The sequence below is a fragment of the Propithecus coquereli genome, unplaced genomic scaffold (assembly GCF_000956105.1).
Source record: "Propithecus coquereli isolate 6110/MARCELLA unplaced genomic scaffold, Pcoq_1.0 Scaffold256, whole genome shotgun sequence".
Taxonomy (NCBI): domain Eukaryota; kingdom Metazoa; phylum Chordata; class Mammalia; order Primates; family Indriidae; genus Propithecus; species Propithecus coquereli.
Window position 1 is genome coordinate 2,635,431 of NW_012148130.1, and position 16,802 is coordinate 2,652,232.

Here is a 16,802-nt window from a genome sequence, read left to right on the forward strand (position 1 = left end):
CTCAGGAGTTCGAGACCAGCCTGAGCAAGAGCGAGACCCCGTCTCTACTAAAAATAGAAAGAAATTAATTGGACAACTAAAAATATATAGAAAAAAAATTAGCCGGGCATGGTGGCGCATGCCTGTAGTCCCAGCTACTTGGGGGGCTGAGGCACTAGGATCGCTTGAGCCCAGGAGTTTGCGGTTGCTGTGATCTAGGCTGACGCCGCGGCACTCTAGCCCGGGCAACAGAGTGAGACTCTGTCTCAAAAAAAAAAAAGTCACAGAATCAGTGCCAAATTACATGGCTTAATTTAATTATAACTGGTGATGGTAATTATTTTATTTAGTAACGACCACAGACCCTTAAATTACATTTAAACAAAATGATTTCCACGGCCAATGTCACCAACATTTAAGCTACGCTGCCCAGAGACCAGAGGGCACAGCTGTCACAAGCCAGGCCATGACCAAACTCCAGGGTGGGATTTGTAGCCTGTCGCCTGTGAGCGTCCTGTGGTGCTGAGGCAGAGCCAAGGGGACAGGAGCTCTGGGACCATGAGGGTAGACGGTGCTTCCCACTCTGAGTGTGCTGGGTCAGGCAGCGTGGCCTGCTGTCAGGAGTCCCACGTGGAGCCTTGACGCTGTGAGTGGGGACCAAGTGGCTACTGAGCCACCGTCTTCCCCTTGGCTCCCGGTTTAGTCCCGCCCCCTTCAGGCCCCCTCATTTCCCCACTGTGCGTTGTGCGCGGCCCTCTCGTCAGCACGTCTGGCAGGTGCTCTGCTCACTCTGGCCTCAGACCTCCTCGCCAAACACCTTCCCCCTTACAAATGCGCTGGAGAAAGGCAGTCATCAGCACAGGAGCCCGGGGCGCCTGGTGGGCACGCGTTAGATCTCAGTGCTGAAACTGGGACAATGTCTGCCCGAGTCCTCTAGGCCTGAATTCAACAGCTATCGATAAAGCGGTCGTTTCCACTGAACACATACTGACAATTCTACAGCTCTGTCATTCCTGTAGTGTCCAAACACATATAAGAGTTAACTTTTCTCTGTTCTACTGAAATATTTTCCTTGTATTCACAGGTTTGCAAGGACTATGGCACTGAAGATGAGAGGTCGATCTGCCGCCAGCTGAAGTGGGGGCTCCAGCCAGCGCAGCTGCTCCATGGAACCCCAGGAACACCCCCACTTGTAGCTCGTGCCCTCTGACCCTGTGCTCGCCCAGAGCCCAGTACCTGTAGATGCGGCCAGGCTGCTTCTAACGTTGGTTCGTCCTCCTCTGGGTCAAATTCTGCTCCCGTAGGATTGGAGGAAGGTGGTAATGTTCGAAACATGTTAACTGCAAACTAAAATCCACATGTTCTAGAATTACAATCAGGACATTTGAAATATTTGCATAGTAAATTTTAAAAAGTCTTAAGTAATTCCAAGGATAACTGCTTCCCATTCTCAAAACACAGAAGCAGTGTCGGTCCCCAAAGAAAGCCTGTGTCAAAACTTTAGCAGGAGATAGAGCACCTGGGACAGGTGACCACCAAAGTTGCTTTGACTCTTAACCGTCAAACTTTAAAAGATAACCAACACCAACAAATGCTGACGGCATGGCAATGACTTCTGAGGTCTTATATCCACTGAGTGTGAAAGCTAGGAGAATGTTGCAAGTGATAGTAAGGAAAGGGTGAGATGGTGAAGGCAACAGCAGAGATCATGCAACAGAAAACAGCACGTGCCTCATGGCACTGAGATGACCCATGTGAGAATGGGCCCGACATCCTCTGCAATTAGCAATGATGAGAAAAGCAAGAGTCAAGATGGGGCAACTTTTGCGTGGGTGGCTAGGATCATTTCCAGGGAAGGACTGCTCAGCACAGAGAGAACCATTGGAAGATGGCCTAGCTGTGCTTCTAGACACTGTGGCTACATTTCACCCTGTTTGGATTTGCACAATATATACTGATAGATCAATGACATAAAGTTAAAAGTTTGGTTTTTCCATATCATCAATTTATAACCTGTTTTTCTTTTGTACCAGGTCTAAATTTGATCAGTTACCTTATGAAATCTTTGAACCCATCGTATGCCAGTTACAGAACTGGGCTCTGGTGAACAGCTCCGATGACCACAAAAGCCCTTGCCCCACCACTCTAAAAGCAAAAGATCAAAATATCTGACATGAAAGGTTAAATCTGACACCGCCGCAACAATGAGAAGATATCTATGGAGAGTCCAGGGAAACTCTGGCCATTCAGACACCCAGTCTTGTGAAGGCCAAGTTAATACTCAGTGTTACCCCTTCTGTTCCTTTCTTTACTGTCACTGATACTGAACTCCAACTCTTAACATCGTTTTCATGAAGCCATCGGCCATAAAAGCTCTGAGCACCAAACGTTTACTCTCTGCACCATCTGAGAAAGGGCCTGACGCAAAGAGCAACTGCAATGGATGCAGACAGACAGGAGAGGAAGGATGAAAAGGGGCTGAAAATTGAGAAACAATTAATGAAACAACAGTTCTTCATAAAAATATGAGTAATGTTCCTAAGACACAGGAAGAAAGAAAAAAATTTGGAATCTAAAACCCTGAGTGTCAACCTGGCTCTCGTTGGTGTATAATCTCTGGAATTTTTGCTCTCTGGGGCTCAGTCCTCTCCTCTGGTGTGCGTCCATGGCCCTGTAAGAGGCCTCTCAAACAACAGGTGGCTCACAGGTAGATGGCCCTTCCTCCGTTGCTGGCACTCGGGACAGACAGGGGACCAGGGCAGTGAGGAGACTGTTCTTGGCAGCCTGATCCCAAAGCCCACAGATGAGAAGATGCTAAGAGCCCAACCACTAAGGAAAGGCCACACACGGCTTTGAGTGGGCCACCATTTCCTCCCAGAGCTTGCAGAGAGGCAACAGAACTGACCCTGTCATTGCCAGCCGCCACCCTGGGCTCTCCATACCTTCCTGGGGATGAAAGCATGAGGGGAGGAAAGTCTGAATTGTCTTCAGCCTTTATGGGGAATGTAACATTCATGAACTGGGGTTTTCTATTTTCTCCCCAAAGCCAAATGATCAGGGCTGGGGGCAGTTTCCAATCACCCAGAGGCTAGGGTCACCTTCAAGAAAGATGGTTTTGGTGGGTTAGAGCCACAGGCTCCATTTGGTGCCACTGGGAGCAGAGTGCAGCGCAGGGAGGCAGAGCCCGGGCATGGACTCTGGGTGGCAGAGGTATCTGTGAGCAAAGGCCACGTCTGGTAGGAGACTTTCAGGAGAAGCCTGTGACATCAGAGCCCTCAGGAAGTGTGGTGCAGCATACCTGGAAGGAAGCCACAGGTCACTGCCGCTGAGGTTCCTGGGGCTGCATGTCAGGGACACAGAGGCCAGAGTGGGAGCTGCGGGGCCACCCAGGAAACTGCCAAAGGAGGGGCCAGCTCACCCAGAGAGGAGGCTGGAGGTTTGGGGGAAGGGGATATGGCTGCTGCCAGGAAAGGATCTTCAGTGAAGCTGAACACTGTCCAAAAGTCACAGACATACCATAGAAGAAGAGGCTGCCATACTGTAGAGGCCACAGGTAGCACCATGGCTGACGCACAGGCTGTGCCCCTCCCTCTGCTCTGGGTTCTTTTTTTTTTTTTTGAGACAGAGTTTACTCTGTCGCTCAGGCTAGTGTGTCATAGTGTCAGCCTAGCTCACAGCAACCTCAAATTCCTGGGCTCAAGTGATCCTCCTGCCTCAGCCTCCCAAGTAGTTGAGACTACAGGCACATGCCACCACACCTGGCTAATTTTTTCTGTTTTTAGTAGAGACAGGGTCTTACTCTTGCTCAAGCTCCTGAGCTCAGGCGATCCGCCTGCCTTGGCCTCCCAGAGTGCTAGGATTACAGGCATGAGCCACCGTGCCCAGCCTTGCTCTGGGTTCTGCTCAAAGCCTGAGAAGACGGTGGGCAAGAGGTGCTCAGAGCCATCCCTGCTTCCCCTTCTTTCTCACTTCGAGTCCCTCACTGGCCAGATGCCTTCAGGGAGAGGTACAGATGCCACTTGGAGACAGCCTGAGGTTGAAGCTTTAAACCAGATTGGGCTTCTATAACCACAGATGATTAAAAAGTTAAGCAGTTCTGTCCAGGATGTATTTAGGGGGTGCAAGGTGTGATTTCACAAATCGTGGTTAAAGGCAATAGCTGAAAAAAATACAATGTCCCCTCAGCGTGATGGCTAGTCTCACGTGCCAACTTAGTGAGGCTACAGCGTCCAGCTTGCAGTCCAACTCTGATATGAGTGCTCCGCAAAGGTATCCGGTAGATGTGGTTAACATCGATTATGAATTGACTTTAAGTGACGATTACCCTTGACAGCGCTGGTGGGCCTCAATCAGCTGAAAGGCCTGCGGACTCCCTGAGGACGAGGAACTTCTGCCCTGCACTGCTGCCGGCAACGGCCGAGTCTGCCACCTGCTGCCTGGCCTGTGGAGTCCAGACTCGCTCGGGTGCACCCACGACTGCGTAAGGCAATGCCTTGAAATCCCAAATCCCTCTTCTGCTGTTTCTCTGGTAGAATGCTGACTGATACACCCAGTTAGTTGGGATTTCTTCATGAACTGGTTCTTTCTACTGGTAGTGAAGTTAGGGATTACGGTTTCAGGCTGCAGCCCCACTGTACAGGGCGAGCAGCCTCGGCCCGTTGGCTGTGGCCATCTCGAACACCTGCACAGCCACTGAATCCTACGTGCCAAGGCAGGAGCCTGAGAGGTGACTTATGCCACCTTGCTCTAAATGAAAAAGTCCTCTTTTCAGGGTCTGTTAGGGACTAACTGTGCCCCCCCCCGCCAAGTTCATACGTTGAAGTCCTAACACCCAGTGTGGCTTTGTTTGGAGATGGGGCCTCAAAGGAAGTAATCAAGGTTAAATGAAGTCAGAAGGGCGGAGCCCTGTTCCCACAGGATCAGCGTCCTTAGAGAGACGCCAGAGCGAACGCTTTCTCTATGTGTGCGCATGCGCAGAGGAAAGGCCACTGAGGACAAAGCTGCCACCTGCAAACCAGGAAGAGAGCCCTCGTCGGGAACCAAACCCGCCCGAACCTTGGTCTTAGACTTTCCAGCCTCCAGAACTGAGAGAAAATAAATTTCTGTGGCTAGGCCTCCCAGTTTGTGGTATTTTGTTATGGCAGCCTGAGGAGACTAAGATGATATCCTTGTCTGATTACTGGCTTAGATCTAGGAAGTTTCTTTACTGGCCAACTTTAACCAATTATAAGTTATTTCTTACATGTAAGAAGGAAATCTTGCACTTATAACTTCACGTACATTTCTTATCACATTACATTATAATAATTTAGTGCTCATCTCTAGAAGAGGTTAAATATACTAAAAACTAATATTTGGGAAAAAAGAGGATGAGAAGGCAAACAATCTGACACCTCAAATTATTCTTCGTTTCTAACCTGGCCAACATTTCTTAGCACAAAAGCTTCAGGGGCCAAATTAGGGGCAGGAGCCACAGGTACAGAACTGCACGGTGCTGATGTCAGCGCACAAACATCAGCTCCGTGCTACCTGATGTGTGGGGTCCAGTGTGAGGAAGCCACAGAAGATGATCTTTGTCCACATCATGCCATGAACACGAAAAGGAGTCTGAGGTCTAAAAGTCTTAGGTCTCATTTGGATCACACAGATTTATCATAATCATAATCTTTTAGCTGAAACATACCAGTCCTGAGCACATACGCTGAGGCACGGAGATAAGAACCACGTTATACCGGGAGAGGTGGCATGGCACAGTGGGAGCAGAGTCACACTACATCGTCCTCCTCCTCTTCTCTTCTTAAGAGATGGGGTCTCACTGTGTTGCCCAGGCTGGCTTCGAATTCCTAGCCTCACGTGATAATCCCACCTCAGCCTCCCGAGTAGCTGGGACTACAGATGTGCCACTGTGCCTGGTTCTCCTACGACCTCTTCTTACCTAGAAGCAGGACCTTATACTGAAAAGCCTACCTTAGTCTTGATTTTCTCATCTGTTGACAAGAATAAACCCCTTTTTAGCAGTGGGCTGTTGGGAGGATCACATAAAATGCACCTAAAAAGCACCTACACAAACAGTAACCGTTACCCGGCATCTCCCACGTTTGTGACGGTTTCTCTGACCGTCTCAGGATGATGATGGCATGCACAAAAGCATGCACATACGTGTGTGCATGTGATTCACGCAGCCCCATCTGTGCCATGGGCTGACTCTGTGTAACATTAGGAAGCACCTGCTTTTACAGGTTTCTCGACATTTCCACTTTCAGTACTTCAATCAGCCCTGCAGATGTTCTCCAAATTGCTAAATTTATTGAATTAGATGCAAACCAAATGGCCTGAGAAGCAACTATACGGAAAATTCTTACAATTCAGCAAGATCATGCAGCCTTTCCATACCTGTGTTATTCATTTCTAATGGGCAAAGGAATAAAATATTTGTGCTGTGACATAACTGCAGCACTGTGTAACACACAAAGATTTTGAAGACGTGAAGGGATACGCTCCACAAAAGAACACTGATAATCTATTGATAATTTCGGAGGCAACAGGAAAGAAAGGTTTGATTATTCACAGTTCTCTGTTCGAAACCAGAGGGGCTACTCTCCTGATACTTATCTGAGTTTTATTCATGTGAACAGGATTTATAACAGGTGGATCCACCAAAGGCCGAATTATGTTACTACAGAACACTCTTCTTCCTATTATAGAAATTTTAGGTTCTAACATTTCTGGAATGGGTGAGGCAAGCCCCTCCACATTATATTATTTTAAATACAAAATTATTTGTTTGCAAATGATATATCTAGAAAACAAACAAAGGCAATAGACCATCACAGCTAGGTCACCAGATGAAAAAAACAAAAACAAAAAAGTAACAGCAAAGTCATCTTCATCAACAAGCCACCAAAAAATATAACAGATAGGAAGACCGCACATATACAGGCACAAAAACCATCAAGTGCCTAGGAATTAAGTAACAGCCTAGTTATAAGGTCTTAATGGAGAATCTAACAAAGGGCACCGAACACCCGAACTAGTGGAGGAAACGTGCATTCTCCAGTGCGGGATGACATCATATTACGAAGATGTAACTTCACAGAGCAATATATGTTGAATGCGATCTTAAACATGAACCTAACTGAAGTTTTGATGAACTCAATGAACTTCATTTAACATTTAGGTGGAATAGGAAAAATCCTAGTAGCAATCTTAGAAGGAAAAACTGTCCCCTTATTCATTTGTAAAGCGAGTTCAAGTAGCTTTCATGTTACCAGAACTCACCTGTCATCCTGGGGAATTTAAAACTGCATTTTGCATACCGCTGAATCCCAGCACCTACCACAGTGCCTGGCACCTAGTAGGTCCTCGAATACTTGCTGAGATCTTCTGGGAAAAGCACATATCAGTCACTTTATTAACTGTAACACCATATAATTATCTGGAAACTGTGAAAACTGTCTAATTAAACCTTTAGGTCTCAGCTGCAATGTAATATAGTCCTAATTGGGTCCTGAATTTTAAGCTCTTCTATGATGTTGTATACTTTCTTTGGAGTATTTATCGTAAATATAACTAGGTGGTTGGGGAATTCTTGGTTTAACGTTTTCCTCCACACCCCAGGACCCATCATGCTGCCTGGCACAGATGAGCACCCAGCAAGTACGTGCAGTGAGAGCAGAGCCTCCTTTTCCACAAACCTGCATTGCCACTTTCCCCACGGCAAAGGCAGCTTTCAAAGAATGCAATTTTACCTCCAAACAGATGCCGGAATGTGAGATTTAAGAAAAGAACTACATTTAAAATTCTTATTTTGAATAACTTGCTATTTTTATAATCTATTCAAGTATGTTCTTAAATAACAGTTAAAGATATTATGAAATAAAAGCATATGAATCTTTGTAGAATATTTAACAAAGGAAATTTAGTCTCAACTTTTCAAACAATGCATGTTTTAATTTTTATGACTATTTCACAACTAAATGTATGATATCACTTTCTTCAGATAAACATAAAAATATAATGGTCATTTATAATGCATGTGAGTTTATTTTTTAATTTTTGTTTTTAAGTTTAAGAAAATTTATTTATACACGATAAGAAATAATTTGTAACACTTATAATTCAATTCAATTACTGTCATTTAAAGATAACATTGCATTTGGCAGTTTGTCTTATTTTCTCTAGGCCAAAGTTTATTTTGTATAGATTCTGAAAAATGTATTCCCCATATTTTATTATGAAAATTTCAATGCACAAAAGTCAATATTATAGTGAATAGCTAGGGAGGCAGTATAGCACAGAACACAAAAAGACTAGCTATCACCTAGATTTTATCCCATGAACATTCTAATATATTTGCTTTATCACATATTCTGATTTTTATTTTTTTGTAGTAAAGTATGAAAAATTTAGGAATGTCGTAGAATAGTAAAACAATATACTCCGCATCTCACATGATATAAATAAACTGAGAAGGGAAGTTTCAGAGAGAAAGCACTTACTGCTTCCCAGTCACATATGTACAAACAACCGTTTTCACGCCATGTCCCCTAACCACCAACTGATATAGAAATTACAGTATTATAAATTATACAAATTATCTGTGATCACTACGTTTTTTATAATCGTTGCTGGATCGCCTGCGTGGATAGAGTGAAATGTTTATTCAGTATCATAAATGAAGCAGAGGCCTATGCTTCTAAACAAGATGGATACCAGAAATAGGGTTTACCCTACTGCCTGAAACAACTGAAAACCTGGACAAAAATATATGAAATCATGGTCTTCAAGACACTGGATTCCAGGCAATGAAGGATAATGAGAGATGGGAACAAATGAGGTGAACCCTACATGCCCGAGCTTGCTGCCTTGATAGATTTCTAGGTTGCAGTGCAGGGAGAAAGAACTCAAGTGGAGTCCCGTAGTCAAAGGTGGTTAGAATTTGCAAGGCAGAGTCCCACACAGGAGAGAGCTGCACAGAGGGAGAACTCCAGAGATTTGTAGAGGTCCTTCCCAATTATTCAGCAGAGTACGGATCAGCATATTTGTGAGAGAAAACTATCAGAGGTTGGGAACAGAACTACCTGAAAGGATTAGCAGTAGTTGCTCAGGGCTGGGAACAGTGACTTGTTTCCACTAACCAGACTGGAAAAATTCATAATTCACGGGGCAGTGGATTCATAATCAGAAACATCTTATCTCAGTAGTGGGGAATAATTAGTCCTGGTACTAATGTGACTTTAGTCCTGCCTAAAATATTTTAAAAGACAAGAACTAAAAGGATCAAACTGTTTCCAAGTAACTTAATTACAGCCCCAAAGAATTCTCAAGAATATTAGTAGAAATATGTAACTCAACAAGGCAAAATTCACAATGTCAGACATCCAATTAAAAATTACCAGACGTGCAAAGAAGCAGGAAAATATGATTTACAATAAGAAAAAAACCAATCATTTGAACTGATCTGGAACCAAGATACATGTTAGAATTAACAAACAAGGATATTAAAACGGTATTCTATCTATGTGTCCAAAAAGTTAGGTGGAGACATGGAAGATACTAAAAAAAAGACACAAATCAAACCACTAGAGATGACAACAACAATATCTGACCCAAATGTCTCCACTTGCTTAAGTAAACCTGATCACTTACTTAAAAAAGAAAAACCAATGTGTGAAATGAAAAATTTACTGGATGAGAACTAACAATAGTGGAGACACAGCAGAAAATATTAGTGAACTTGAAAACAGCAAAGGAAACTATCCAAATGAAACAGAGGGGGAACAAAAAAGAATGAAAAGAACGAGAGCTCCAGTGAGCTGTGGGATAATTCTAAGAAGCCTAATACAGTCATTGGGGTCCCTAAAGGACAGGAGATGGGGGAGGAGATAAAAAACAATATTTGAAAATATAATGGCTAACCAGTTCTTCCACTTTGATAAAAACTATAAACGAACTCTAAAGACAAGGAAAATGAAAGAAACTGTGCCAAGGCACATAATCAACGGCTTAAAAGAGAAAATCCTGAAAGCACCCAAAGGGGAAAAAAGGTACATTATGCCCAAAGTTACAAAGAAAAGAATGGCAGCAGATTTCTCATCAGAAACAATGCAAGCAAGACAACAGGCAAGCAAAATTTTCATTTATTCATTTAATTTTTTTTGTTTTTGAGTTATGGTCTTGTTCTGGGTCCCAGGCTGGATGCAGTGGTGTGATCATAGTTCCCTGTACCCTCGAACTCCTGGGCTCAAGTGACCCTCCTGCCTCAATGCGCACCATCACTTTCAGCTAATTTTTTAATTTTTGTAGAGACAAGGTCTTGCCATGTTGCCTAGGCTGGTCTCGAACTCCTGGCCTCAAGCAATTCTCTCACCTTGGCCTCCCAAAGTGCTGGCATTACAGGTGTGAGCCACTGTGCCTGAATTTTAAAATTTTTAAAGGATAAAAACCTATTGATGTGGATTCTACACTAAGCAAGCTTATCTTTCAAAACTGAAGGCAAAAGAAAAATTTTTCAGACATATAAAAGCTGAAATAATTATCAGTAGACCTGAACTACATGAAATATTAAAGACAGTCCTGTAATTATAAAGTGTTCATTGAGCCAAAAGAAAGCAGAAAAAAAGGAAGGGTAAACAAAGAACAGATGTGACAAATAGACAAAAAATACAGCAAGGTAGCAGTATAAACGTACAAATTGGTTAAAAGTAAAAGGAAGGAAAAAGACATACCGTGCTAACACTAATAGAGCTGGAGTGGCTATATTAATATCAGACAAAGTAGATTTCGGAGCAAATAATGTTACCAAGAATAAAGAGAGTCATTCTATAATGATAAAATAGTCAATTCAACAAGAAGATACTAAATATTTATGCACTGAATAATATGAAGCGAAACCTGGTAGAACTGTAAGAAAAAAAGACAATAAACAATTACAAATAGAAGATAGACAGCCCTATTTATAATGTCACCAAAAAATAAAATACTAATTTTTGAGCCTTAAAAATATGTACAGCAACTGGGCATGGTGGCCCACACCTACAATCCCAGCACTTTGGGAGGCCAAGGCAGGAGGATTGCTTGAGGCCAGGAATTTGAGACCAGCCTGGGCAACATAGTGATACTCCATCTCTATAAAAAATTTAAAAAATTAGATGGGTGTGGTAGCATGCAGCTGTAGCTACTCGAGAGGCTGAAGTGGGAGGATTGTTTGAGCTCAGGAGTTTGAGGTTGCAGTGAGCTACGATGACATATACACTCTAGCCTGGGCAACAGAAGGAGACTCTGTTTCAAAAAAACAAAACAAAACAAATATCTATAGCATCTGTTTGCTGACAACTATGAAAAAAGGAAGACCAAAATAAGGAGACAGTTCATGGTTTATATTATTAAAATGTCAATGCACTCGAAATCTACACATTTAATGCAATTGCATCAAAACCCCTTGAAGAATATTTTGTAGATAATGACAAGCTGAATTTAAAATTTACATGGGAAGGTAAAATAACTAGAATAGCCAAAACAATTTTGAAAAAGAACAAGGTTGGAAGATACACACAACATGATCTTGAAATTTACTATAAAGTAACAGTAATGAGGACAGTATGGTATTGGCAGCCACAGAGATCCATAGATAAATGCAACGGAATAAAAGCCTGTAAACAGACTCACAAAACTGGTCAATCTGTATTATTATTATTGTAGAGATGGGGTCTTGCTGTGTTGCCCAGGCTGGTCCTCAAACTCCTGGCCTTCCTAAGTGCTACGATTACAGGTGTGAGCCACCGTGCCCAGTCAAAACTGATCAATTAAATTTGCACAAAGGCACAAAAGCAGTTCAATGGAGATTGGTCAGTCTATTTAACAAACGGTTTTCAACAAATAGATATGCTAAAAATGGAACCTCAGTCAAAATAGATCATAGACCTAAATATAAAATATAAAACTATGATGAAAATATAAGAGAAAATCTTTGTGAGCTTGGGTTAGGCAAAGACTTCTTAGATATGACACCAAAAGCACCACTGATAAAAGGAACATAAAGGCTGCGTACAGTGGCTCACGTCTGTAGTCCTCGTACTTTGGAAGGCTGAGGCAGAAGGACTGCTTGAGGCCGGGAGTTCGGACCATCCTGAGCAAGAGCAAGATCCTGTCTCCTCAAGAAATAGAAAAATTTGCCAGGTGTAGTGGTGCACGCCTGTAGTCCCAGCTACTTGGGAAGCTGAGGCAGGAAGGTTGCTCGAGCCCAGGAGTTTGGGGGTTACAGTGAACTATGATGACTCTAGCCTGGGCAACAGAGTGAGGCTCCATCCCCCCCGGCCAAAAAAAAAGAAAAGGAAAGAAACGTAACTGGACTTCAGCTGAATTAAAAACCTGTGCTCTATAAAAAGATACTGTCGGGAAAGAAAAACACAAGCTACAGACTGAGAGAAAATATTGCAAATCATATATCCAGCAAAGAATCTGTATCCAGATATGTAAAGAAGCCTCAAAACTCAATTAAAAAACCCCTCTTAATTAAAAAACGGGCAAAAGATATGAACAGACACTTCACCAAGGAAGATATACAAATGACAAATAAGCACAGAAAAAAATGCTTAGCATCATTAGTCATCGGGGAAATGCAAATTAAAACCAAAATGACATAAAAGGACTGACAACACCAAATGTTGTCAAGGATGTGGAGCAACTAGAACTCTTCATAAACTGCTGGTGGGAGTGCAAAAGTGCCGCAGCCACTTGGGAAAACAGTTTGGCAGTTTCTTAGAAAGTTAAACATAACACATACCGTAAGACCTAGTAATCCCATTCTTATGTTTACCCAAGTTAAATAGAAGACTATGTCCAAAACTTGCATATAATATTTGTAGCAGCTTTATTGTCCCAAACTGGAGACAGCCCAAGTATCCCTCAACTAGGAAATGGATAAAATTGTGGTACTTCTGCATAATGAGATAACACTGAACAATAGTAACAAACTACTGATATATGCAACAATATGGATGAGTTTCAAACGCCCTATGCTAAGCGAAAGAAGCCAGACTCAAAGGCTACATATTGTGTGAATCCACTTATACGACATTCTGGAAAAGACACAATGATGGGCTAGAGAACAGATTAGTGCCAGCCAGAGACAGAGAGTAAAGGGAAAGCTCTGACTACAAAGGTGGGACATAAAGCCATATTTTGGGAGGATAAACAAACTGTTGCATATCTTGACTGTAGTGGAGGTTATGTGACTATATGCATTTATCAACCCTCCGAGAAATGCAAATAAGCATGCATTTCTTTTACAATTTAACAACATCAAAGGAAAATCTTCTCGAAATATAAGAACAAAGCTCTAAAAATGGCTTACTGATATTTAAAGTACAAATCATTCTCCGGGTTTCATGAAGTGCTTTATTTTTTAACCTACCTGTAGCTTGTCATCGATGTCAGTTCTCCGACCTACGTTATTGTAACTTTGGCAAAACAACTACTAAGCAAAAAGGGGAACATATGATTTAAATCCTCACTTGAAATAAATTTACAATGTAGACTATTTGAAATTCCATTGGTGAACATACTATTCTGTTTAATTCAAAACATTCTTTCCTCCCCATTTCTAAACTATCATCGCCCTTACAAGTAATACTTTCCAGAACACGCTGTAAATATCAGACATAAAAATAGAAGAAGGAAAGTGTCCAGTATTAGTCCTTAAGTGAAGCACAAGACAGCCATCCCGGGCATCTGGGGTTTGAAACCTTCCCCAAGGACCCAGACAAAAGATCCAAAGAAAAACTCTCACACCGATAAAACTTGCAAGTCGATGTCTTATCATTTACAGATGGTACAGACTAAAATAATGTGACGAACTCATTTTCCTGGGAAACCCTACATGAGCTCTCATAAGACCAGTACTACTGTAACATACAGTTTGCGGTTCTTTTTGTTTTTAAAAAGAAAAACATAACTTTATTGATTTTTGATGATGACAAATGTAGTATATGATCATTATTAAAATTCTCAAAAATTTCGATAAATCAGTCTATGGTGTGAATGATACTGTAGAGTAGTGTACTGTACTGTGTACTGTACTTCACAACTTGCTCTCTCTTCAAGTTTGATTTTATTTCTATGAATTTATTTATATGTTACGAACACGAAACATTTCAGATCATGTATCCTCCAATCACTATTTAAACTAACCTAACCAACTCTCTGTGAAGTAGTTCCACAGCACAACTTTTCTACATAAGCAAGCAGAGAAGTTAAGTAACCTCAAGGTACCCAGAGTCAGGAGCAAGAATTAGAAGACCTATACTGATCTGAAGAAAGGAGGATGCATTTAGGCGTCCACCGGGTAAACGTTCTAAAAAGCTTGGATGTTGTCCTTTCTGGCCCACTTCTGAGGGCACTGAGAGGAAAAGGGAGAGGATACTTGAACGACAACTTTGTCATGGGGGCTATCCAGCTTCCATGTGCTTCCTCTTTCATCCTAACTGCTTTGCAAGGCAGAAGACATTACATCTGTCTACTGCACTAATTGAAGCTTGCAGAACCAAGACATTTGCCTTATAGTAACACAATCGGCAGATGGAAAGTTGGAATAGACACGACTGTTTCCTCTGCCCAGAAGAGTACATCCTCCCCCTTCTCTTGGGGAATTCTTTCTCACCAACACCACGTGGCTTTGTGGGCACATGACCCAGCCTGGGCCACAGTCATAGTGCCCCACCTCCCTAGCTACAGCAATGGGCTCAAGGATGGGCAGGTGACACACTGGCATCATGCGTTCTGGTAAGTGCCAGCAAGGGCCACTCTTTCCTCTGTGGCTGGAAGCCACCATCAGAGAGATGTCTGAGAGAAGGAAAGTTGCACACAGAGAGCAGGGCACATGGACATGAAGAGAGAAGCTGTCCTGCCCTGTAAGTGTGGGGATTGAGTCTGTGAGCTACCCTAGTGTCTGCCCAATTAACTTCCTTGTGTGAACAACAGTGAATGGGGTGTCTGCCGCTTGTAACCCAAAGAACTCTGAATAATAGATAAGATTCAAACCCAGGACTTACTTACACCAAGGCCCATGCTCTTTTCCCGGAATCAACACTCCCCTTACCAAAGTCTGAAACCTGGGTCTTGGCTCCTCTCCCCAGATACCTCAATCAAATCTACCACCCAGTCTCGTTTGTACCTTCTCACCGTCTCTCGCCTTTGCCTATTTCTCTCGCCCTCATAGCCACTTGGCTCATTCCACCACTTTTCCCCTGAAATGCTACAGCAGCCACCAAACCAGTCCCTTCACACCTCCATTTTTTCTTTTTCTTCTTCTTTTTTTTTTAAGACAGAGTCTCCCTCTGTCGCTCCAGCTGGAGTGCTGTGGCGTCAGCCTAGCTCATTGCAACCTCCAACTCCTGGGCTCAAGCGATCCTTCTGCCTCAGCCCCCTGTGTAGCTGGGACCACACCCGGCTGATTTTTCTATTTTTTGTAGAGACAGGGTCACACTCTTGCTCAGACTGGTCTTGAACTTCTGACCTCAAGTGATCCTCCTGCCTCAGCCTCCCAGAGTGCTAGGATTACAGATGTGAGCCACTGTGCCTGACCTTACACCTTCATTTTTATATCCCTTCCCAGCCATTCTTTACACTGCAGCAAGAACAAACAGGGTGGCCCCATCCCTCCAGGTACAACCTCAATTCCTCAGGTTCCATCAAGCTCCTCAGAATCTAGACTCCAGCCCCACCCAACTGGGAGCTCCAAGCTTTGCTCGAACTCAAACACATCATACTTTTTCCGGTCTCTGGGCTTTGGAAGGGCTGTTCCGTCTACTAGGAACACTCCCCTCTCCTCCTCTATTTTGCTTTCACTGAGCCAGTGAGTCCTGGAGCCTTGGCTGCCGGTGTAGATACCACTTCTCTGGGGTGCCCCGAGAATGGGTTAGGGTTCCCATGCATTTGCTCTCCTCAGACCCTAGGCTGACCGCCACTGCAGCACGTGGCCCTCTGTACTGGACCTTCCTGCTGTCTCGTCTCATCTCTCGAACAAGTAAGGGTGGACTCTGTAAGGGTAGAGACTATATTATTAATAACTTACCTCCTATCCCCTAGAAGTAGCATGGTGCCTGGAATCCAGCATGTAGGCAATATTAATACACATTTCTTGAATGATTTAGTGAGTACACCAGGCTGCCTTCTTAGCATTATAACCCAGCACAATAGATCTGGGTAATTCTAGAGAGGTCTATTTTGATGTAAAGGACCTCTGAGCCATTCAACTCATTCAACTGTTGATTTAACCAATTCCTTTTCTGATCTTCAGGTTATATTCATCTGTGACTGTTAAGACTAGTCTTAATGCCCAAGTCTATGCAGAAAACTCCTTATCAAATGAACATTTATTGAGCCTAGGAAAAGGCATTGTGCTAACTAAATTCAGTGGAAGAAATGCAAGAGCATAATGTTTTTCTCTCAGGGAACTGACAATCCAAAGATGAGGCAATGTAGGATGATTATTCAAAACTGTTATTCTTAAATTTTTGGCACACTTAAGAATGACCTGGAGAATGTGTGAAAACACAGAGCACTGCAGCCCATCCCCCGAGAGTGATTCAGCGGGTCTGGAAGGGACCCTAGAACCCACATTTCTAACAAGCTTCTAGGGCTGAGGCTGCAGCCTTTGAGTGGCACCGTTCCAGAAGAGTAGTCCTTAAACTTTTTTGGCCTCAGGACCCCATTAAATGCCTAAAAATTACTGAGGACTCTAAAGAGCTTTTATTTATGGAGTTATATCTATTGATACAGACTGTATTAGAAATTAAACCAGAGAAATTTAAAAAATACTAAAT

At 43.0% G+C, this 16,802-nt stretch overlaps 1 protein-coding gene across 5 annotated transcripts in view; it reads right to left on the reverse strand.

Annotated features, from left to right (window-relative positions):
- PPP2R5C (protein phosphatase 2, regulatory subunit B', gamma) overlaps nucleotides 1-16,802 on the reverse strand; it is a 142,628-nt gene that overhangs the window by 38,815 nt on the left and 87,011 nt on the right. For all 5 annotated transcript variants that reach the window (XM_012647076.1, XM_012647075.1, XM_012647079.1 and 2 more), the window contains one exon: nucleotides 1,216-1,326. In XM_012647076.1, coding sequence (XP_012502530.1) covers nucleotides 1,216-1,326 — 111 coding nt within the window. The remainder of the gene's footprint in view (nucleotides 1-1,215; nucleotides 1,327-16,802) is intronic.